The sequence below is a fragment of the Trachurus trachurus genome (assembly GCF_905171665.1).
Source record: "Trachurus trachurus genome assembly, chromosome: 15".
In the NCBI taxonomy this organism is placed as follows: domain Eukaryota; kingdom Metazoa; phylum Chordata; class Actinopteri; order Carangiformes; family Carangidae; genus Trachurus; species Trachurus trachurus.
In genome coordinates, this window is record NC_139906.1 from 10,075,069 (window position 1) to 10,101,223 (window position 26,155).

The following is a 26,155-nucleotide window of genomic DNA, read 5'->3' on the forward strand; positions in this document are numbered from 1 at the left end:
GCAACTGACAATATGAAATCAGAAAAAAACATGTGTAATAACAGTCGCTTTCTTAATTTATTGTTTGGTCGCTACAGTGCCAGAAAACTGTATTGCAACTACATGTGCATGCAGGTTCATCTGAGTTTGTGTGTGTGTGTGTGTGAATGACAACTTGATCAGCTGCTGTAACGTCATTATGTGTGAGTCACGGAGCTGATGGTGTCTATATGTGTCTGTTCATGTAGGCTACGACAGATGAAGAAAGACGTTACTTGAAACTATACTGACTATATGGTCCACAGACTGGAGTGAGCAGATGCTAATGCTAATGTTCCCACCGTTGTCTGGCTCCAACACTTGTGCAAGAACGTTTCCTCTCTCCTTGAATCTTGATTGATTAGACGCACAAATTCTTATCATTAAAGTCGAGCACAAACACAGACGACTCTCTGAATGTCTTTGTTTTATGGACTGATGGTGTCACATTTGAGAAACTGTAATGTGCTTTTTCATTATTTCCTGACAGCTTGCAGACTAAACAATTATTGTAATGGACAGAAGAAATGTCAGTGAAAATAATTTGAAGTTGCAAGCTCCAGCGACCAAGATCATGTCGTCAGATGTGTCTTGATTCAATTTACTATGATGTAAGATTGAAAAGAGAAGCTGGAACCATTGGTATTTATGCATAAAAGGATCAATTATTTGATTGATTGACCAATACTTGCACAGTACAGACTCATTTTCATGTGTTTTGTTCGTGGTTGTGCAGCTCAGATTTAGCACCAGAGGTGGTTGTATAAGATTTCACACACTCACGCAGGTATCGGGCTCATATTCATCTGTGAGACGGCCGCAGTAATTACACTTAACAGTTAAATAAGTTACCGACAGTAAAATAATACAGTTTCCTAAATAGAGAGGGATTTTATTGAGATTATTTATTGCGACAGTTGGAAGATTGAGAAGGCAATAAAGCAGGGAGCACACATGGGAGAGGCAGCCAGCAATAATGTGTGTGTGCGTGACTGTGTCCTTGTGTGTGTGTGTGTGTGTGTGTGTGTGTGTGTGTGTGTGTGTGTGTGTGTGTGTGTGTGTGTGTGTGTGTGTGTGTGTGTGTGTGTGTGTGTGTGTGTGTGTGTGTGTGAGAGAGAGACAATGAGATCACATCACGCAGTAAGAGCTCGCACAAAAGTCTCCAAAATGTATTCTTTGTCTCATTCTCCCTCTCTTGATTTTCTGCCAGTCTCATAAAAGTTCACATCTGCACTAATACTGTGCTCATCATGTGATCGACATGTGAAGTTAATATTTAAAAAAGCCAAGTTTTTTTTAACTGAAGAGACTGGTTGATTGATTGAGTGGCTTTAGTACAGAAACTATATAACATTAATCATCATCTACCATGATTGTTTTTTTTTTATTTAATTACTTGATGAATCGTTTCGTCTGTTCAACATAAGAACATTAAAATGCCATTATAATCTCAAACCAAGGTGATGATGATGCCTTCAAATGTCTTGTTGTTTCTGTCAATCCAAAATCCAAACACTATCACTTCACTATCGCAAGTCAGAGTGGCTAAAAACATGAAACAGTTTACTGTACTGTACATATTTGCTTCAAAGTTGCTGAAATTAAGACTCTGGTTAGGTATCACTGTGGTGGAAACTTTGATGAAGTCTGATTCTTTGTAGTCTGTTAGAATGATTAGTGATGATGATAACCTACTGAACCCTGGTATGTTAAACCTTCTGTTTGAGGTGAAGATGACAGGATGAACTCATGATAACCCCGTGAGATTGTACTTTATCGTACATTCCTGTAGGAAAACAATGTTTATTGCACCAGGATTACTCTTTCACCTGGAGGTATCTTGACCTGTGACTGTGGATAAGATCGCTAGACCACTGGTCAGGGGACAGGGTTGAGCATGTCTTTCTTCTGTCTTGTTTTTTGACTCCCAACAGGCAGACCTAAAAATCTCCGCAATATCAGAATAACTCATAAATGCAGCTGTAAATTTGAATGTGAATTAAAGCTAATTTATCATCATAAGATGTAAACCTCAATTTATGGTCTTTAAATTTCACTGTTTTCTGGTTCTATGAGACGGAACAAAAAAAACAAACCGATATTTAAACTACAGATCTTTTCTTTTATCCTTTATCTCTTAGCAAGTCAAATTTTACATTTTTATGATAGTCAAAGTAAACACACTAATAAAGTCCTGAAAAGTCAAAACCATTAGCTCTGCCTGACCGTTTGTGTGTGTGTGTCTCCATGCTCTTCATGCCAGTGGATAATCTATTCCCAATCACACACTCACTCTCGTGCTGTCAATCAAGCAGTGCATCTCCATGGTAACGGCTACCTTGCATGCATTCTGCTCTTCACACCTGACAGCCAAGATTACATAAACCTGGTCAGCGTATTCAGCCGGTGTCATGTACAATGAGTAGTAACACAGCGCTGGTCGGACGCACCTTTTGAAAGCACTCAGTCCTCCTCCAGCCTGAGAAAACCTGACTGTCAATCACACAAATTGATGTTTTTTTTTCTCCACAAAATGTGTCTCTGAAAGATGCGACTCTTTGTTTGCTTTGGTCTTGAGGACTTTAATCTGACGGGAACCATTGACGTAAAAAGTTACATGTCAGGGATTTAACTCAAGAGTAAATGTTTTCGCACTGAAGAACTGTTGAACTAGAAATATCTCTTTGCACATCATCTTTGTTCAGCAAATTCAATTTCTTGTCCAGAGCATTACCCACAATGCAACATTAGCACCGAAATCTTAAAGGGAGATTCTGGTGTTTGAGTGTTTGTTTGAGTGTACTGTGGCCGGAAGCCACCAATCTTAAACAGAGATCAGATAATAAAGAAAACGACACCAGTTATTTTATTAAAGTCTCCCAAAACTACATGTCAACAGTCAAATGACAGCGCCCTCTAGAGGACGTATTTGTTTTAACAGTCGCAAAAGAGGAAGTCCGGTGATATAGTGGATCCTGCTCTAAACCAACAGTCAGTATTGGGTCTTTTTGTTATGGTTGTTGTTAACTGCAAACACACTTGTGTGAAGTGAAGCTCCTATTTGAATCCATACAGTAGCATTGTCTTGTAATGAAGATAATTATTTACGCTCACAGATGCTCAGTGTAGTATAAACAGAGCCACAGGCTGTCGTCCTGTTGTTCACATCCTTTTCTGTTTTGGATGTATAACGGTATTATGGCTGGTGGTGTTAGTCCGTCTCTCAATGCTTTCCTACCGTGTCTCAGTTCAGTTCAATTTCAGTTTTATTTCAGTAGCTAGCACCAAAAGATAATACGCATCATGTCAAAGCACTTAACAGGGTAATGTCAAGACCTCACTACAACAAGTAACGTTACACTGGTTCCCTGAACACTTGGATCTTTAAAAACACGTTACAGATGAATAGTTATTAAACTGTGCATTCGCTTGGAGCGAGTTTCTGTGTTAGCTGTAGATCAATACACTCTATACTGCTCCGAACTGTATGTTGATGTTAATAAGATGGAGTTAGTGGGAATTACATTTCACCGACACTGTAGCGAGCGTGAACGTGCACCGACCTGTTAACAGTGTCAGATATTAGACTTCAGACATATAAACAACACTCGTTAGCAGGGTGTTGTTGTTAGTTTTATCGTGGGATTATTATTATTATTATAATAATAAAACAAACTACATCATCCTCAACTGTTTCTGACCTGTTATCAGCCTTTCTGAACCACGAGGGAGGAGACAGAGCGAACCATGGATATGTGAAACCCTTTTAGTTGTGGGAACAAGATAAAATTAAGTCAACTTGAAAGTATTGAAAATAGAATAAGCCCCTGCGCAGAGCGGAGGCTTTGAATACTTCAGCCTGTTATGGTTGCCTGAATGTTTTCATTTATTTTGATACCGCAGCAGCATACTTCATTGTCACGAGATGCATATTTCCAAACACTGCTCTTTCTGCGTCATTTTACTTCTTTCACCAGGTTGATCTCTAGCTCTCGTTTCACTCAATGATCTCCTTTTTCTTAAGAAGAATGTCCATTAATCATTTCATTGGTGGGTGATAGAGATTATTTTATTTTACAAGATGCAAAACCAGGAAACCACACTGACTTCTAAATTTTGCTTTAATTGCAAAGAAACACACATACAGTATGTAGACACACGCACACGCTGACAAACGCACACAGAACGCAGTGATGTGTGTCAATATTTGCTCACCTTTTGTTGTCATTATCTCCATTTACACTAAGGTTTCTTTACACAAGGCTGATGTTTTCCCAAGTGGAGGATGTTTAACCAACCACACACAAATGCACACACACACACACACCCATTGTTGACGGCACACATACACACTCAGTTTATTGTTCTCTCCTCTGTGTGATGCTTTGTCAGTTACGTCTGCTTCACCTGAACGATTGACACCTGCCTTCGGGCTCTTGGCAAAGTTAAAATCGTTTGATAATCCTCGCTGAAAAGCTGCTCTGCAGTTCGTAGTATCCCAATAAATCCAATTGGTGTTGATTGTGCCGCTGCATGACTTGGTTGAAGTATGTGCTTGTGTTGACTGGCGCACCACCAGCACAGTTGGTACGTTTGTGTCTGCCTCCAAGGTAACAATCAAAACAGCCTTTCATAATAAAAGCCTGCTCACAGTGAGGGTCCTGTTCAGAGCCGGCTGCCTTGACACACTTTTGTGAAAATGTGGGCAGTGATGCAGGTTTTTGTGGAGGCTCCACTTGATCACCAGTGAATTGTAATTACAAAACTAGCTGCAACAACATTGGAGCTTGATGTCGTTGCTTTTTCCAGATCTTTTTTTTTTTTTTAAACTGACAGCATTATATATTTTTTTCCTTTTTATTGATTTTAAATTAGTCACATTTTTGCATGGATGTTGTCATGTATTGAGTTGACCCAGAAACATAACAATTGAAACATCCTGTTGGTCGTTGTGTCCAGGTAGACTGTGCAAATATTTGTCCAGCTCAAAATCATTTAATAACTCTATGCCCTGCAGGACGGCTGCCTCCAGCGTCAGCAGCTGAGGTAATATTTATGAATGGACGTATACAGTAAATAAAGTGTTGTTTTAAAGAGTTACTACCATAGATTTGCACCTTAACTCATTCACTGCCAGAGTTTTTTTCCCTCAGTGTACAGCCAGTGCCAGCACTTTTAAGGATTTCTACTACTTTTCAAACAGCCACAGAATATGTTGTGCTATGACTAAAATGACACAGTATATCTCAAATGAAAGGGGAGACTCTCTACTTTCACCAGGAAAAAAAGTGAGTTCATAGCCTGTTCCACTTTTTAGCTATCCTCATTTGAATACAGCCTGTTTTCTCCAAATTCAGCATTCTGGAAAAACAGGTCTGATTAAAGTCAAGGCGACATTTTCAAGCAGATCTCTCTTTTGAACCTTTTATTTTTGACTTTTTTTGACTTTCCGATGATTCTCTCTGTCTCTCTGTTTGTCTGAATGTCTCTCTCTCAAATGACCTAAATAGGTTAAAAAAAATGTATTGGTGGGATGGTGGATCAAAGAAAAAATGTGGCTTTGCCTTTAATAAGGGACAAGGTGCGTTCACTTTGCTTTGATATCGTGAATACCTAAGACTTTGATTGCATGAAAACAAAAGGTTCAACCAGAGTTCATAGGTTTGACACTTATTTGCTATGGTTACGTAATAGCATGTTCTGAATGAGTTAAGCTTTGGAGTAATTGTGATGGTTAAATGACTTGTTACGGTGAGAATGGAGGCTCTCTGCCTTCCACCTTGCATCTCTTTGTCGAAAACCAACCTTGCAAGATCAAAGCCTCTGACCCGGTGTCCCAGATCTCGTCTCGTGAGAAACATGGACCACTTTACGGCACTACACAAGCGAGCACGAGCACGCCTGGTAATCCGTAATCTCTTGTTAACGTTACCCACCTCGATAGACATCGCTCCACAAGATGCCTTCTTGCCAACTTTGTAGAAAACAAATGCACATGGCCAGGGGCTGTAAGTTTTTACGACAGTGAAAATATGCACTCAGAAACTGTAGGGGGAGCTCTGTAGGGAATAAAATACGACCAAAACAGCAAAAAAAGTGGCTGACTTGCATAGTTCCCCTTTAATCACTGGAAAGTGGCCATGATATAATATACATGTAAGTATAAATAATCCTCTCCAACCTGTGCAGCAGCTCAGGCAGCACAAAGCGTTATAATCCTGCCCAAACAGCGTCTGATCCCGTGTATTCACGTTGCTCTTTGGCACATATATCAAACTTGCTCCACAAGCTTCTACATAAACATCGAACATCGGTGACTCTGCACGATAGGAATCGCAAGAGAGATCCTGTGCCATAACATCCATTATTTGCTCTCTAGGAGGATTAAGTTCCTCATTCAGGCTGCGCAAGTACGACCGCTGCTCAGCTGTCAGACGCCGTCTACGTCAGCTGTCACTCTTTACACAGCTTTACAGGCTGCATTAAAACATTTTGTTGGAACTGCGGATACGTGTTTGTGTGTCTCCTCATGTCTTACCATAAGGACAGGCGGTCTCCACACAATGGAGGTCATTGTCCCTCCTTTGTGGGAATAACGACGAGATAAGTCTGCGTGTGTGTGTGTCTGTGTTTGTGTGTGCGTCTCCCTGGAACAGCCGCTCATCGGTGATTAGTTATCACAAAACGAGGATCAAGGCTGCACTCTGACACATCAAGGCTGGAAACCCAAGGCTGTGTTATTCATGTGCTGGAATAAAGGTGCCAGTGTTTGGCCCCAGATCTATTCTTGGTACAAATTTTAGATGTTGTCATGACACATCTTTTTAAAAACATTCCTTCGTTTAGCAGTGGAGTTAAAGCGACCAGCAACAGGGCCGGGCTAACAGCGCTAACGCCGAGAAGTGCTTTGAAAATGCACTTCATGACACGAGGCGCTGAGTGAACTGGCAGACAAGTTCAGATAAATCTAATTTACCTTTAATCTCGTGTTGTATTTGCTCAGCCACGGTGCAGGATAGCTGAGATAAGAGCGGCAGAAAACAGGACTTGCAGCAATTTAAAGAAACCACCAGTGGCACCTGTTTATATTGAGCTGTGTTATTACTTTTGGGGAGGAGGTGGGTCGGTGTTTTCACCTCCGCTGAGTGAGAGGAGCGACAAACTTTCACAGGCTTCACAAGCTTTCTGTTTTCCATCCATTATTTTGAGAGAACAGTGACACTAAGAACATTAGTCTGGGGTCACTGGACAAAAATGATGAGATGATGATGCAGCACTAATGCCCAGGATTTTCTCACTTCAAATTTAATGAAAAGCGAAGGTTAAAAAAAGGATTCTGCCACAAAACCGCAACACTCCTATGGAAAATATTTTCCCTCTGCTATGTGGTGCAGAGGTGTTTGTCTGTTGATCCAGTGGTTTGGAGGATTTTCCATTAAACCTGGTTCATGATCCTCAAAGGATGAATCTTTATGAGTTTGGTTATCCTCTTTTCTTCCAGTGCCTACAAAAGGCCGTCTCTAATTGTCAAAGACTTGAGGTCACTTTAATTTACCTTGAAAACTGAGGTCCAAAAACATACTGAGCTCCAGTATTGTTAGCATGTTTGTAGAGTTTTCTGCCAAGACAGTCTTGAGATTTTGACTTTTGGAGAGCTTACAAAGTTTGGGACTGCGGTCTGGGTCTTTTTTCAGGTGCAAACACCCAATAAGAGCTTATTTTCCACTGTGTGACCTGGTTAACATTGAGCTGAAGCTAAAGATTCAACAGTCAGCATTTTAAGATTAATTCACTTTTGGATTCAAGGACAAAATTTGGATGAATTACGCAACTATTTCTATCCCTTTCCTCAAATATCAACTACATTTTGCATTGAAATTCGAACAATTTGAACTCTGGGGATTCACAGCGGGCTCATCTTAATCACTCCACATATTTTGAGTTTCGACGCCTACTAACTCCCTGAATCCTCCTGTCAGGAGTCACAATTAAACTGTCCTCAGTAGTGTATCAGTAATTTAAGGATCTAAACTTAATAAGTCTCTGTTTTCCCCTTCGGAAGATAACAACCTTGAAGTGTGGGAATACTCTGTGGATTAGTTTTGTGGCTCCTTCTAGCTTGGGCTTGTTTAATCCACCGTTTGTACTTAAATATCCCATAACAACAATGACATCAGCTACATTAGCTATAGCATACCTACAGGTCAGCAGTAAATTACACGGTGTGTATGTGCAGCCTGTCACTGTTCGTTGCAACAATGAGATCTGTCCATTGTAAACAGTTTACCTTCCAGAGAGGGAGCTAAAGAAAGAAACCCAGTTTAGGATTCATGAATCCTCAGATGTATAGAGCCATACCATACATTAAAGTGTCTGACAGACTGTGTATAGCTTTATGATGTGTATTGTTAAGACCCAGATGCTATAAAGCAAAGTTGGATCACCAACCAGGAAAAGTACAGTCGAGGTCAATCTTGGTTCACACAGTTTAGTCAAAAGGTGTAATCCTACTATCCACAGTCTGTGGATTGATGGATTTACTGTCACTGATTGACATGATGTGGATAAGAGGTCAGAAAATTGTCTGAAAACCAAAGATATTTTGTGTTATGGTGACAAAAACCAAAACCTAAATGACATTTTTCCTATTAAATTAATTGACTTATAATTCCCTATCAATTGATTTCGATGCAACATATTGAGGAGCATGAAGGTTACAGAGCACAAAGGGAGAAGATGTTGACAAAGAGACTCTGAATTTAAAATGAACCAAATAAAAGTACATCATCTATCCATGCATGTTTCAGAAACATCATGTTCTTTTGTCTCCTGTCTGTGAAGGGACGGGAACAACAGGACTGCAGAGTAAAGAAGAAAAAAAACAAACAAACCAGTGCAGAATATTAATGATTCACATGATACTGTGCATATAGTATCCTCAAGCCAGCATCTCCTTTAAGAGATTACAGGATTTTCTAAAGTCTGACACTTGAGACAAAATCCAGAGAACTGCCTCTGTCGTTGTTGTTGTTGTTGTTATGGCGCCAGCGAAATTATGCTGAATCAGACTGCTATTATCAGTTCCTGTTTGCAAATGGATGCACAGTCGGCTCTCACTGGATTAATATTATACAGAATAAAAAACATGATTAAGGTTCTGAAGATCTGTCTTCATTTTATACGACTGCTAAGTGGGTGTATGGACATCTATCAGTGATGGACATCAGAGATAATAATGATCTTGGAGAGCGTTAGCAACACTCAATATAAACCTGTTTATTGTGTCTGCGCGGTCAGACTTGACTACTTAGGGTTTTAAAGTGCTTTAATTGCCTGAGCTGTCTGTCAGAGTCTCTGCTGCAGCTCCGGCCGCTCACTGTGTTGATACGGGAGACGACTGAGCAGATCAAACTACAATAATTACTTAACTTACCTTTTAGTTTTTAACACCCCAGCCCAGCCCGGCATGCACCTGTCCCTCTCACCTCGTCGTGTCTAATCTTTCTCTCACGTCTCTCCATCCAGTTCAGTTTGAAACCTGTCTGCACACGAGTAATTTGACTATTATTCATTGTAAGTTGATATTTTGATTGTTGACATGTGCCATGCTGACATGTCAATCATACACAAAGGTTCATCTGAGTAAGCATAACTTCATTAATAGAGCTTAACTACTTTCATATTACTCTTGGACGTAATGAGCTGCACACGCCCTAATCTTTTGATTCAGTGCATGAACCACAAAGGTCACCGAGTTTAAGTAGTTCGTGCATGTAGTTCAACAGTAGAGAAAATGAAGCCGAAGACAGAAAAGATTACATGTTGAACATTTTCAAAATAAAACCTAATTTCCTTGTTTCCAAAACTGTGAGGTCATCATCATCATCATCTAACTGAATGTCCTTTTTAAAGCTTCATTTATTGGCTCAACTGAACACAGACTGTCTCTTTAAACATGCAGAACATAATGCAGAGCAGAGTGAAAAACAAAATGAGGGGGGAGAAGGATACACAATGTGTCACTACATGTTTTGGTTGAGTTACTCTGATATCTCTCAGCCCCCGACACACACAAACACACACAGACATAAAGGCAGTAGACACACACACACCATGCTGCTGTTTCTCATCTGAAATGTTAAGGGGCTGTGACTAAGCAGGTCTTATTCTCATAATCATGAGTTTGACTTGAGCTACAGTGAATTTAAACATGCAAACACACAACCTATGTTCAGATGTGAATTTGAAACAGTGGGAGCAGCTACAGGGTTTGAACATGAATGACAGTATTATGGGAATAATAATATGAGCTGTGCATTCAAAGCCAAGCAGGTCGGCCTCATTATTATCATTAGCAGTTGAAGCTGTTTGATTGTTTGCATTATAGTGTGACTCTGGAGGAATCAGGAAAAACAAGAGGAACAGGTTCATCTAGACACTGAATATGTAACCTGCTGAGAAATGCTGCAGCTTTTCATAACATCATGAGATTCAGTGTTAGCATTGCATCATGTGGTAAATATTGTGAAATCTTGTGATATTCATGAGCATATTGTGTCCACCAACTTGAAAATATTATCTAGCTGTGGGGGCTGTTTTTGTGTCCCACTCCCAAAAAAATTCCAGTCAACAGAGATATATATACTGTATTTCTAATGTGTCAGGGTGAAGAGTACCTAGATTTTAAACATCTGGCTTTCCTGAAACAAAAAGTCAAAATGAAAAAAAAGATGTATATAGAGAAGATAAAGGATGAACAAGTTGGTAGCTGACGAAAAGAGGAGGGGAAAGAGGGACCAACAACAGTGTCAGCAGCAGCCACATTTGAACTAGACGCTATTAACTCTGCACCAACCACGACCTCCTAAAACATCAAGACAGAAAAGAAACAGGACGAAGGAGAGCGCCACCGTCAGGCAGGGAGGAACAACACAACACAAGCACAACATACCACACAACATTCCACACTAATATTTATCAAGTATGACTCAGAGTCATAACACTTGTTGTAATGTAGGTGAACACATGTTTTACGCAACATTGTGGTTTTCCGTGCACTGGTGTGCAGCTGTTTATCTGTATCAGAGTCAGATTATACTTATTATCCTCAAAGAGAAATTAGTTTTGGGTTACTCACATGCAGCACATCACATCACTGTCTCCATGATACAAAGACGAGAATAAAGACACTAAATCATGACTAAAACTTGTACATATTCACTGATAACATTGCACAACCCTGTGTGACCTTAAGCTGCTTTATTTAAAATGCTTTATTAATGTGGGTATAAATGTAATGTTTCCTTGCGGGTAGGAGGTTTATACACGCATCTCAGGAATTTAAACCTATAATTGGACATGTTTTTAGCTCGCTCATATAGTTAGATTCCTTTCCTTAGACAGATCAGTTTGTCCTCCACCTTAATCCAGATTCAAATATCTACCAGTATCTCTGAGATCGATTGGTGTGGATTTCCTCTTGAGGATGAGTCCTGCTGACTTTTCCTTTAGCTCCACCATGAGGTCATGTCTCCCATCTACTCCACTGTGATCCAGTCTGCCCAGTGAACATAGATCAAACTCCCAGTAAGACACCAAACAACTCACAGCAGCAGAGCAGTGTCGAAAGTCTGAAAAATAAATAATCAAATTGTTGCCACATGTACTGTATGTGTGAGCTTTAATACCATATTTGGTATTATCTCCATTGTCACCAGACATTATCAACAACACTATATTGATTTCCCATCACTCCTCATTACGTTCACATCATCACACTGTCCTCTCTGAGGAGGCGACGTGAGCCTCGGCTCTGTCCCAGTGACACCGCACTGACCTCTCTCAGCGACGGGACGTCAGTCTGGAGCCACTTGTTGATGGAGGAAGTGTTGGCTGGAAGGGAAGGGAGAGAAGGATCGCATAAAAAATAATCATCGTCAGAAACTCTCCTCCTCTCTAATTTTCCCGTACACCTCCATCTGTCAGCCTTTCTCTTTCTCTGTTTCTCTTACTCTTTGTCTCTGACTTTTTCTGTCTCATTGTGTCTCTGTCTCTGTGCTTGGTGGTGCAGGGCAGGCCAGGTCAGTGTGATTCAGGGCTGTAAGCCGGAGGAGGAGGATTGGATCTATTTATAGTCTTGTCTGTTCTGGGCCACACTGACCCGAAGTCTCTGTCTGTTTTTCTTTGTGTCTGCCTGTCGGTTTCTGTCAGTCTGTCATTCATTTATCTCATATCTCCTGGTCTCCCCTTTATCTGATCTTCCCCACAGATACAGGTCTCGCTATCTCTTCATCTCCCTCCTCTATTATCTCCCGGTGTTTAACAAGCTCGGCCTCACTGTTGTAGCCAGATGCTCACACTCAAACTCATGTCATCTCTCCACACAGTGATCATCCAGTTTTTACCTTTTTTCTTGTGTGCAAATCCTTTATCAGTCAATTTTATTTATTGTCCTAAACAACGATCCTGAGAAGAGCTTCAGGAGTGCAGATATGTGATTTGTTTACTTGATTAATCTGCAAAGTGAGTCATTTCTCCACGAAATGTCAAAAATGATGACAGATGCGAAAAGATACTTCAGCTCGCAGAGATTATTGTAAACAAATCAGTGAATCTTAAGTAGTTTAACTTGATAAATGATTCAATTACATGTTTTGAAAATAGATAATCATGTTTCTGTGGAAAATATTCTGTTGTAACTGTATGTATGAACGTTTCTCAGCCATAAAAACTCTAATATATCATACCTAGTATTGTTGGTATGAATAGGCCGTTCATTCTGTTTTCATTTTGTTTGTTTTGATCTATTGAATTTATTTTATGAGGAGAGAGTGATGAAAAGTTGGAGGTACAAGTGCACAGGACGACAATTTCTCACTGAGAAAAGGGGAGAGTAGATCATCATATACACATTATACATTATATTTTCTTAATATATTGAATGTATTTGCTGATGTCATTACTCTGTATGTTAGCAGAGTAACGTCTCTTATTGGTATCATGACTGGATCTGTGAGTTCACTATCGTTTGGTCAGAGACACACCCTGTTACTTTCATCCAGTGTGTTTGTTCCAGAGAAGAGTGTCCAGAAGTGGTTTGTGTAGTTCCTTTGTGTCTTTGTGTGTGTGTGTGTGTGTGTGTGTGTGCAGTGAGCGAGCAGGGCTGAGAGCCATGCTTTTAGCGATGCTCACAGCGCCGTTTCATTGACATGACTGCAGTGTCGCTAAAGGCTTCAAATGGAATCACTATGTTATTTAATGGCTTAGCTCGAATGAAAAAAGACATGACACACACACGCAGAGATGCACTCTAATACAATACACCGCTTGAAATGTAAGAACATGTCAAAAAACAAAAACACCACTGTGACCAGAAGTGCATGCGAAACAAATCTCTGCCCTTCACCTCCCAGTCACACCGACAAACACACACACATACACACACAGAGATTAGGTTTGACATTTTAGTATGTTGTTTATCTGTTTTACACCACACAGGGTCACAGATGCCTCTTTTATCTAATAGCATTAGTGGATGACACTTCATCTCCACCCATAAACACACACACACATGCACACACACACGGTGTATCACTTGTAATACCTGTGAACAGATGTAAGAGGTGATTCATAGCGAATAAACCTCAAAGCGCAACAGTCATTAAAAGTTATTTCTGTTGGGTGCGTGCGCGAACACGTCGGCGTGCGATGAAAGGGTCGGACTGGGTCGTCCATAAACCTCTCTCAGACTGTGAGCATGAATAAACAGATATACTGTAGTGCTTGTCATTTTAAATAGTGCGCCATAAAAAAATCAATTGCATGCACTCAAGCGGACGGTTGAAAATAAAATTAGAAACTGTACTTGCACTGTAGCGCATGATTAATCTTGAATTCTTGAGTAATTATTTCTCCAGCTACGCAAATATTATTGCAGATATTGTCATGACGACCGCTGCGCACCTCAGATTCACCTGCACTGTGTCGACTTCAACAATCTGGGCAGTGTGTTGTGTTGGTAGCAGCTGAGCACGAGCGGTCTGATGATAAAAACTGTTTTGCCCTGTGTGTGTGTGTGTGTGTGTGTGTGTGTGTGTGTGTGTGTGTGTGTGTGTGTGTGTGTGTGTGTGTGTGTGTGTGTGTGTGTGTGTGTGTGTGTGTGTGTGTGTGTGTGTGTGTGTGTGTGAGTGACATCATCGAGCTGATATCCAGCTATTCTTAGGGAGCAGATTGCTGATGATGAAGAACAGCTCGTTGCAGCCGTGGTCGTCGTTGACCCGGGCTGCTCGCCGGCCTCGGAGGAGAAGATGACGAGACTTTGATCTGCAGACTGACACACTGATGATAGTTATAATCTTGACAATGTCTGTCAAGCCTCTGACGTGCAGAACACTTTGCTAAACTGATAAAAAATCATTATCATTGCCAAGTTTGAAATACTTGGTGTTTGGTTCGCCTGATGTGATTTCGGTGCAGTCGGCAGAAGAATTAAAAAATCAAATCAAATAAACTTTATTTGTCCCACCAGGGGGAATTTGGGCAAGGGAGTTGTGACAGCTGCCATGTACATGTAAAACATCCATACACAGTACATAACATACAATAAAACAGTAACAAAGGCAAACAAATCCAAGAGAAGAGAAAGAAAGAAAGAAAGTGCGGGGTGCAATAGAGTAAAATACTTATGATACAAGTTCAAATAAAAACATACTAAAAAACTAAAAGAAAGAGCAAGGGATGTTGGTATAAGCCAGCAGGTGGACAGGCAAACCGGATGTAATTGATATGATTGACTGATTGAAGAAGAAGAAGAAGAGTGTGACACCAAAGTGTAAAGAGTAACATTTGGCTCTGTGTGTGTGTGTGTGTGTGTGTGTGTGTGTGTGTGTGGCTCCTGCATTAGCTGTAAAGTCGTCTCGGCCTGTTTCCCTGCAGGCTGAAGTTAATTGACGAACACGGGGGTTATAGATCGTTTTACAAATACTGGATGTGGGCTGAAAGAAGCCATCCATCAATCTGTCCGTCCATCCATCCATCCATCCGTCCGTCCATCTGTCCGTCCGTCCGTCCGTCCATCCATCCATCTGTCCGTCCGTCCGTCCGTCCATCCATCCATAGATGAGATAGTAATAAGGGGAGGGCTGGATGGATAAATGAATATGATGATGTGCCACGCCATCGGTCATCACTCAATCCAATTGGGCTAAGTGCTGTGTGTTGTTCTCCCCGGAGCAGACGCTACGATATCACAGCATCGCTCCGGAAAGCTATAAAAGGGGCGTGTGTGTGTGTGTGTGTGTGTGTGTGTGTTGGTGGGTGGGGACGGTATTGGCAGCCCATGTGTTTGACTCCTTCCACTATTGATGGTGCCATTAAACATCACACACAGACACACACACACACCAGCTCTTTCTCTATGTGGTTCATTTAGACTGTTGTATTCCACTTTAGATGGTCAGAACTGTTTTAGTTTGATGATCGGTCACTTTTTCAGTCTGGGTCCGAAACATTATTATTTTGTTTGTGGGATTTACACTTACACACCCTGCAGCCTCATACGTCGAAGCTTTCCAATCCCGTCTGCTGTCTCCAAACTGGATGAATGACATTTTAAATTTGCCTTCATACACTCCCTGTCTGGGAAGTTAGATGTACTGTAGACTAAGGTTATCGCTTATTAAGATTCACTGTATTTCCTGTAGTTGAACAATATGTGTTGAGGAGCGGGGTGGCAGGGATATATTGATACAGCACAGGGTATCACAGCATTTTATGTGGCTGTTTTGTATTGAGGCCAAGTATTGATCTTTTACTTTATATAAATTGCAAATACAAATGGAAGTTTTTGGCACTTGAATACTAGAGTACTTTGTCTGACTGTGTCCAGTCTGTCTGCTTGGACAATCTCATTGCAGGAATAGAAAATGATTTAAGAGAGACAAACAGACCAGAGAACTTTATCTAATTAGATAAAACAGACGTTGACAAAGTTTTTCGTACAAGACAGCGGAACAATAAATCCCGCTCTATCACAATATGTTATTACAATACACCTGATATTACTAAATTATAGCAAAATAGCATTGGGAACTGGACTGAACTGGGGATTTCTGTCACAGTGTTAATCAAAGGTGATATTCGATGTTCACTTTGCTGATCGTATTGATGAGTATCCAGCTGCGGAGCTACATTATCATATGGGATTGAATGGATATTGCCACAACAATTTTGAGAACAGTTTCACTCTAATTACATTCAGTCTAGTATATTGGGCTCTGTCATGTCTAATTCAGCTCCTTTCAATTGGTTCTGTTCCTCACTTCCAATCTCTCTCTCCTGGTGCTGTTGGTTTTATACAGAGCCTGCAGTTCCCCCCTCTGTATTTGACACTGAGCGGCTTCTGTTAAGCTGTAGTCAGTTTCTCTTGTTTCCATTCTTTCTCTACACAGTTTGTCCTTTTTGAAGCCTGTATTTATTCTCTCATCTTTCTATTGAAACTCCTCAGTCAGCTTCTAGTGTTTCTAAGCAGCCAGCTGCCAACACTGTCTGCCATCACAAGCATAATAAAGCCATCATCTCAGGCCAGCGTTGCAAAATAGTCCTATTTTTGCAGGCAGATCCAACTTCTAAGAATACAAGCAGCCAAAATAGCCCATTATGGCTGTGAGAGGGAGGTTGAGGAATGTCTGCACCAGGCTTTGATTCCTCATCCTCTGAACACTCTGGTCAGATTAAAGCTCCTATGTGTCCGTAGGATCTGAACAAAAGCGCGGATACTGAAGTGAACAGGAAAAGGCCGGCAGCATGTACACTTGTCTGTACAGGGCTATATAGACACATGCAGGATACAAGCTGCAGCTGATTGGCTTAGCCCTGTGGGTCAAAGGTCCAGGGGTCAGACTCGGGGTGGTGGTTTATCCCTCTGTGTGTTTTCCTGCAGGAGCTTGTTTTGGCAGCGATTTATAGGAAATCGATGCATCAACCTTTAAATCTCCAATCAAGACGTGACTTTTACACCCACACGTTCCACCTTTGGTTCAGCGACAGTGAGTGTGTGGACACGTAATGGCTGTATTTTTTTTTTTTTTCGTCTTTCTTTGCTCCACTTACATCTGACTGAGCCTGCTGAGCCTGCATGGATAGTATTGTACTTTTATAGCAATGTGTGACGTTAATGAAGTTGTAATCATTCACAGAAAGCTCAGGGAGAGGTCGAAGGATACAGGAAGCATCAAGAAGAACAAGAAGTCCACATGAGAAACAAGCTCATGTACAAATTTAAAAAGTCCAGCATGCACCAGTTCTCATAAATGGGGATATATATCAATATCAATATAAACTGAATAGCTTAGATTAGTTTTATACCTTATTTGAGTTATCTTTAGTTTGTTTTTTCAATGCATTTATTTTATTGTTGACAATTAAAGATGAAAATGTATTGAAGTTTGTTTTATCTATTGTCCAAAAAAAAAAATCTGGACAAGGAGCTTTATCTAGTTTCAAATTTGATAAAAAAAAAAAAAGTTTTTAAAACTTAACAACCTCTTGCATGTAAGTTCCTTTAATTAACATTTGAATTATTCACCAATAACATCGGTGCTGATTGACGTCCTCCTGCCCTCATTGTTCTCGTCATCAAACTTCTCTCAGCAGTTACATCAAAATGTTTCATCCTGGATGAACACTGAGGTTTATTGAATTAAGAGAGGTCACTGGTGACAGTTCAGTATGGCTGCCCTCATTATAGCCGGTGCTATTAAGCTGTCGTGTGTTTAAAATGCTTCTTAGGCACACAAGACCGCAAATTACATATTTACATTGTAGTCATGGAATTGAGTTTCCATTGCCTTTTAAAGGCCCCTCCGTGTTTACTGTGGAGGAAGGAAGTATTTCCTATTCTCTTTTCCTGCCTGTGTTTTTCCAGCCAGTCCGGGGAGGGTGGTGTGAACAAGCTGAAGCCTTTCTCTAACCTCTCAGTCACCTCAATCTGATCAGCCAAGTTCATTGATCACACACAAGTCAATTAGTTTCCTATCTAAGTGTGGGAGTTCCCGTTTATTTTGCCCGCCACTGTGTTCACAGACGAAGCTGCACAATCGACAGCCATTACTTGAGTTTGCTGACTCACTGGAGCTGAACTTCCTCCTGACTCTAGACTCTCTTTTCTTCTTCTTCTCTTCTGTGCCCTTCTCCTTTTTCTTCTCTTCTCTCATTTCCAGAAAGTGACTGAAATAAAACACAAATCATCAGCGGCCTGTTTCGATTCGATCAGCCACAGTTTTTTTTTTTTAGGGTTCATCTGGGGACATGAGAAGATTAAATAATTACTCCAGAACTAATGACTCAGACACATCATGACATTTCCTTTGCTCCCTTTCACTTTGGATGGCATTTGAGTTATTTTAATGATTTAATTTATCACCCCTGATTCATTTGTACCTGTGGCGTTTTAATCAGCAGAGGAAAAAGAAAGGCTACTAATGTTTGCCATCATCTTGACACCACGGTGCTGCCTAAAGCCTTGGACGATGGGGATGGATGGATTAGGGATGTCAAGTGCCTCTCCCTCTCTTTCTCTCTTTCTCTCTGTCACACACACACCAAAAAGAACAACAACAACATCCACAACACACACACGCCCACGTAAGCGGCCCATCTGTCCTCTGAGGCCAGCAGCTGGTGGGAGGCACGGGACGGTCCAGTCCGAACTTGACCTCTGACACCTGGGGACAGGCCATGCCATGCACTGTATCGACGTACTGTAACAGGCCTACAATCTGTCTTTCTGAATATAAAGCTGCACACACACACACACACACACACACACATGGATGTCCTTCCCATCGCCATTAGAATCATTAACTGGACACTGATTATATTAAGGCCGGACCCACAAGACTAATTTCACTAAGTGCAAAAAAGCTTGTGCTAGAGGTTTTTATGTGTGTGTGTGTGTAGTCTATAGCTGTCCGTCCGTCTGTTTGTGCAAGCTCATCATAGTTGACAGCCGCTGGCCTCCTGGCTCGTCTGGTTCACTGTGTGTCTCACGTTCATGACGTCCTGTCACCGTTTGAAACTCTTCGCCGTCTCTTTCAGTTCAAGTCCGTTTGATTCGCGGCTCCAAACGGCAAGTTTTGTTGCTCTGAGTGGAGGAGGAGGAGGAGGAGGAGGAGGAGGAGGAGGAGATGGGAGAGAAAGTGAATTAAGTGTGTTTGTGTGTTTATGTGTCTGCAGACGCACAGTTAAAAGACATTTTTTAATCAGTTCACACAGTGACTGGTGCTGGTGTCTCTGAAATCCTCTGAAAACAAGATATCAAGTTTTAAACATTGCAAAAGTCTTTACTTTTGAAAAAAATAGACAAATTATGTATTATTTATTAGCACTTAAATATTGAACATGCGTTAAAAGGTTATGTAGAAAGAGCTGTTTTCATACTATGTTGTAAAAGTGATACTGAACAGCATGAGCTACAGTGATGTAACTCTGTTGTTGTTATTGTGGTAAACTTGTGCCTCAATGGGTCTTACTGTGTGTCGACGGACTCAACAGAATGGGTTTATACCTGTGTGTGTGACGTGTTTTCCTGATGTTTTGGTCATAATTTGTTCTCGTCCTGGCGCTGACCTCCTCTCCTCTCTTTTCTGCTCTTTCTTTTTTCTCCTCAGATCATCAGAAACTGGAGCGAGAGGCCAGAATCTGTCGTCTGCTGAAACATCCAAACATAGGTGAGTCACCTGAGAGAGAGCGAACAGACTAATGGATCAGTGGAACAGGGGTATTTAGTTGAGAACATTGGGGGAAAATAATTTTGTTTTTGAGGTAAAAATATACTGTTATTGCAGCAGATTTCTCTTGTTTGATATAAGTGAGGCTGAGGTGAACTGGCTTTACTCCATTATTGTTTGGAGAGCCACAGATCACACTGCTGTAAAACTAATGACAGTAATTGTGGTAGTTTTATTTAGTCATGTGTTTTGCTCAATAATTATGCTCAATACTGTGCCTGAAAACCTCAAAGAACATGATTCCTGATATTTTTTGAAAAAACGAAAGTTCTGCAAACACCAAGTTTGTTGCATTTAATACTTTGACTTAGACTTCGACATACTATATTGATCCAAAAGGATATTAAGTATCCAGTTGCGCAGACATACATATATTATAAGGGCATAGATGAGCAATATAACACAGATGAGAAAAACAAGAAAAATATACACTATAAACATTATATATGTTATAAAACTATGTACATAACATATGTTATGTTAACGCTGTGGTCTCTGATTGGTCAAGATTAGTTTTAACTACATTGATTCGTGCAAGTGAAGGTATCATATTTTTGAGCATTTGCCTTTATTGTGACAGTACAGTGACAGATAGACGGAAAAGTCGGACTCGAACCTACGGACTTGTTGGTTATGACTAAATCCATGTGGTATGCATTCTATCAGATGATCCAGCGACAAACTGCAAATGTTTAACCATTTAGGATTACCTGTATTTGTAGATTTAGTATGATTAACTTAAACGTGAACAGTTGTGTCTTTTTTCTGTTTTTTTTTTTTAGTTTTATCTCACTTTGCAGTTTAATGCTGTCACTTAGGCAAATGACCTCGGTTCATAGGCAAATCAGCCAGTTAGCCGATGTGTCATGGAGTAGGACATTTGCATGGTGCGACTGGCCGACGGCCAACGAGGTGAAGTGAGTCTGAGCGCCAGCCGTCAGGACATGCACGGTCAGCTGGTCGCATTAATAAGATCAACGCTGTGTTTACTTTCTGTGCTCCATGTGCATGTCTGTGTGTGTGTGTGTGTAGCTGGATTGTTAATGGTCACTAGATATTTACCTCAATTTGCACAGTATCCCTCCCGTCAGGTTTGTCGGTGCAGGGCAGACTGATGTGGCTTTTTTCCCCTGACAAGTCTGTTTTTTATTTGACTTTTATTTTGAAGTGTGAAAACACTGTATCAGCATCAGCGTGTCAGAGGTTTGTCTGCAAGCTTGATGTCCGTCATATTCTGCAAAATGGCCCCTATCAGAAACAAAAACCATTGGCATTGGAGTCACCGGTTAATTCATGTCTCCTTAGTAGCAACAGTGGATCTCTATGGGTGGGTCAACATTGTTTTGTCTCGTCTATCTCCTTATATTGACCCAGGAAACAGCATGAGAACATAAATTAGAATTTGTGGCAGTGAAATGCACAACGCTGAATCACAATGAGTTTGAAGATACGCTAGAATAATTTTACACGAATGAAATCACATAAAAAGTAATTGAATAGCAGGCGTTTATAAAACCATACTCTTGTCTAAATGAAGGTCACAGTAATTCAGAGATACTTGTCAGCTCGGCGTAAACAGAGATCTCTCTACCTGTTAATTCGATTTACTAAAGGCCAGTTTTTTTCAAAATGTCAGACTTTTAAAAACACACCCCCACCCTCGAGATTCTTTGTATTTCTTATGTCTGAAATCCAGACAATGGGCGGTGGCCCCCATGGTGAGGAAGGAAATGTTGTGGCTCCTTGTGGCTGAGCTGCCAAGTGTCTTATCACAGTAGAGACACACACAGAGAGAATATGATAACAGCATAATAGGCAGTCTATTGGTATCTCTTTCTTCTTCATACCACCTGATTCCTGCTTTGTCATCATCCTCTTCTTTGTCCTCCTCCTCCTCCTCCTCCTCCTCCTTCTCCCATGGCTGCTCTTTTTTTATTATCCCATCTTCAGGGCGAGAGCTTGTCAAGTTTTCTTTTTTCTCTAAATGTAAGTCATCTGAAGGAGACAGAGTAATATGAGACATTTTCAGGTCTAAATTCAACATCTTCCCCTCCCTTGACACAAGCAGCTTTTTAATCCACCAGTGAAGAGGAGGTTTCAGCTGCTGGTTAAAGTTTTTTCTTTTGTTGGCATCCACCTCTCACCCCCCTCTGATGCCTCCTGCTTGATTTTCGTGCTTCGGTAACACAGAGAAATTAACAACATCACATCAGTTATAGATGATCAGAGCATGGAAACTGCTCAGTCAGCTTCGTTGCCAACCGTCCAGGTGGCACTCACTCGGCTTCAGTGGCTCGCTGTCGAGTGCTGTGGAGTGGAGATGATGTCAGACAGCCAGGCGGGGAGAAATGCTGCTTCTGCTGGAAATCTCATCTCTCTGGTGGATGTATCACCTGACCCCGTGTGTGTGTGTTAGATGAACACCACTGCACACACACAAGGGAAACTCCTGTCCGGTGAGAGATAATTGACTTTATTTATTAATCTCTAACTGTGGATGCTGTGTCTGTGTTTCCTTCTGCCTCAATAGTACGACTCCATGACAGCATCTCAGAGGAAGGTTTCCACTACCTGGTCTTTGACCTGTAAGTAACACTCACACACACACTCTCACGCACACACACACACACACACACACACACACACACACACACACACACACACACACACACACACACACACACACACACACACACACACACACACACACACACACACACACACACACACACACACACACACACACACACAGAGGTCGTAGGTTCAGGCTGGACTTCTCCAAGATAAATTGCTTCACCTACTGTAAGCAAGAAGGAAGAAGAAATTGTTTTCCCTTTTTATTTCCCATGACGGATACTACTCACAGCTCTACAGTGTATTATCAGCTTTTCCACTGAGCCGCCCTAAAGGGAAGGATTAGTACTATTTTCACACGTGTGTGTCTGTGTGTGTAATGTAAATATCACTCACCTTTCACTATGTTTACTCCTTACTCCTTGTGTTGTGTCTGTTAAAATCTAAGTGGTGTGAGGTCCTTGCAGTGTTGCCCTAGTTTGTCATAGTTGCTGTCATCAATACCCAGTCGCACTCACAATACACAGTTATCCTCTGCCTGTAAGAATGTGTTTTATGTTATACCACTTTATTATTGTTGGTAAAGACAGTCTTTAATGTAAGTTAAAGTTGGGTTCATTCTTAATGTGTTGATGATAGCCGATGCCAACCGTTAGCAATCTGAATGTATTTTTCCGTAGACACTTGCATGAAGCTAACGTATCGATTTCTTATTTCATTGTGTACTTGTATACTTGTGTGTTTTCTGTACACAAAATTGTTGTGTATGTAAATGTGTATGTATCTGTATGTTTAGTTTTATAGTTTTTTAAGAAAAGCTCTATAACAGAGGACCCAAAGCAACATTTCTGACACTGCTGTCTGCTTGTTCAGCTTCATCAGTTTACAGTTTATGTTTCACAGTGTACATTAGAAATGATCAGAGTTACACTGACAACAGTTATCAGCAGCCGTTTAATGATCAAACATGATTAAAGGCATGAGACAATGGACAAAATCATGGACCGGAGGATTCAGAGCTGCGACTGTGAGAGACACTGAACACAGGAGACACAGACACATGAACACACAGTGTGTTGTGTTGGATCTATTAGACTTCTTACATCAACAAAAAACCTTAATCAAAATCCTGCAGTTTTACCATCCGAGACACCAGAGTCGCTGTCAGGTGTATGATATATGATATTCTCTGCAGCATTTTTTTTATTCCTTCCGTTCATTTGTCTCCAGAAAACAGTAATAACAACTCGTTTTTGTTTGTGTGTGTCTGTGTGTGTGTTGCAGCGTCACTGGCGGGGAGCTGTTTGAGGACATCGTTGCTAGAGAGTATTACAGCGAGGCAGATGCCAGGTACAGTATGTCATCCTGCTGACTTGTGAGCGTGTTGTGTCGTCCATCTTAGTCAGTTTTCCCACAGACTACAGATTCAATGGCCTCTATGGTAAAAAAAAAAAAAAAAAAATCACTCTGCCGAAGCAGAAAAGTTCGGTTATAAGCACAACATGTTTTGCCGTTTAAATCTGTGTTAATGTACTTTGTGCTTTGACAGCAGAGGAAATGGTTTCTGCAGTTCTCTGAGGTTGTTTTCGGTGCACACACAGTATACACTTTCTCTTTGACTACTGTATGTGACGCTGGGTTTTTAGATTTAATGTCATTAATAAATAATGACGGCACCATCCTAAGTCTTCAAACCTTATTTCAAGCCCGTGGTCAGAAATTGCAGTTGGTTTTTGCACTGCAGCGCACTACAACACACAAAATCCTCCTCTGCTCGCGTCCTTTTCTTTGTATCTCCCCTCGGTCAGAACATGACTTATATAATCTGTCATCTCTTTGATTTTGTACCAGGTGAGACGTCATGACGTGATTCGAGTTCATAACCCAACAGATCAAATATAAAACAATGCTTCATCTCACACGGGAACTAGATACAAGCCGGGTCGGGTCAGGCGGGGGCGTGGCCATGTAGACAGTCTCAGTCTCGGGTCAAACCTCATGTGCATGTGAGGATTCAGCTTCAAACACTGTCTTTCTTTCTTTCTTTCTTTCTTTTTAACTCTAACTGGGGCCATCATGCACACATGAAAGCTGAAGCGTGGGCACACAAAACTTTCATGTTTTCACTGCCGAAAGCCCAGCGAGACCCCATGTCTGACAGACCACGACCACATCCGCAGGTTGTTTGTCTGGATGTCATTTTAATATCTTCTCGTAATTGGACGCGGCAGAATGAAATCATGTTGTTGGACCCATCAAATATACAGAAGGTGCAGCCAGATGAAGCCACATATAAGATACAAGAGAGCTTTATTGTCATGTGAGCAGTGTACAAGTACACAAAGAGATGAAACTGTGTTTCTCCAGGACAATGAGGCTGCGTGAGAAATTAAAAACAAACATTAAACAAACAGCACCAGCAGCATTAAAAAAAAGAGATGGTGCAAATGGCTTTAGAAACAGTGCAGCTGACTCATCTACATCAGTGCTGTTTTGTTATTTGTGTAGCAATAGATATTTACAAATTGTCACAATAATTGATTACATTTCTAGCCACATACAGTAATTTAGATAGAAAGGCTAGATCACAAAACAAGTCCAGGCTCCTAAATTTACGCTGTCTAGTGGATGGACACTTATATTTGGGATTAATTACCCTCTGATATTGATCTGTAGGTACTATGTATCTAATACCAGACTCAATTTTCAGCCATAAATAAATGGAGGACAGACAGAAGAAGGAAACTTAGGTCAGATATCAGGTGAAGAGTATTGAGACTGGGTGTGAGGAAAAGAATATGGCAGGAGCAGGGTTGTGTGGTGGGCACTGTATTAGCTGCAGAAGTGGGGGCGGCAGATAAAATGGGGTTAGTGAAATGCTGAAATGAGTATGTGTAGAGGAGATACGCAGAACAAAATGTGGAGTCCAGATTTAGCCTAATTTGGACACAACGCCAGGGGCTTTTCTTTTGATTCTGTCTTACAGAGAGAGAGGGGGGAGAGAGAGAGTTAGAGAGAGAGAGAGAGAGGACTCCACTCCCCCAAAATCTGTCTGTTCACACCACCCTGCTGCTGACCCCAGCTTCACCTTCACTTATGTCAAGCTCAATTTAATTTAAAAGAAATAGTAGTCGTTTTTACTGTGAATCAGACCAGCAGAAATGCTGATATGCAAGCGCAGGACAAGCTTACGTAAGATGCCCCACACTGCCTCAACAACACACACACAGAGACACAGACACACACACACACCCAGCCCACTCCACTTCCTTCCACACATCCAGTCACATAAAAATGCACCAAACTTTATTCCCATGTGCACCACTTATCCTCCCATCCAGCACTACGCAGATCGCAAATGGAAATCAGAGTGAGGTTTCACAAATGATTGTTGCTCGTAGACGACTACAGGCACATTTACAACTCCCACCACGGGACTCAATCACTTGATTGATCAGAGTGTTTTGATTGGAGAGGAAATGAACCTGATCGCAAACAAACCCAAAACAGAAAGCCATTCATCGTTTGTTGTTTCAAGTGGCCACACCGGGCGGTGAAGAGGCAGCGCACAGCTTCAGATGGTCTCACCTTAAAGGAGCTGTGTTGTTGATGTGAAAAGAGACACACTAATTGACACAAAAGTGTTTTGGGGGAGGGGATTTCCTTATTCTTTTGGTCAAATAATGTCGTAGCTGAAGTTTAAAATATTTATCATTTTATGGCCTATTTATGATGAGCTGACTGGTATTGACCTGTTGTGGTGACCAGATACAGTA

At 41.1% G+C, this 26,155-nt stretch overlaps 1 protein-coding gene across 7 annotated transcripts in view; it reads left to right on the top strand.

The window, feature by feature from the left end:
- camk2g2 (calcium/calmodulin-dependent protein kinase (CaM kinase) II gamma 2) overlaps positions 1-26,155 on the top strand; it is a 66,640-nt gene that overhangs the window by 10,595 nt on the left and 29,890 nt on the right. For all 7 annotated transcript variants that reach the window (XM_083988729.1, XM_083988724.1, XM_083988730.1 and 4 more), the window contains exons 3-5: positions 19,686-19,745; positions 22,336-22,390; positions 23,664-23,729. In XM_083988729.1, the coding sequence (XP_083844855.1) occupies positions 19,686-19,745; positions 22,336-22,390; positions 23,664-23,729 (181 nt within the window). The remainder of the gene's footprint in view (positions 1-19,685; positions 19,746-22,335; positions 22,391-23,663; positions 23,730-26,155) is intronic.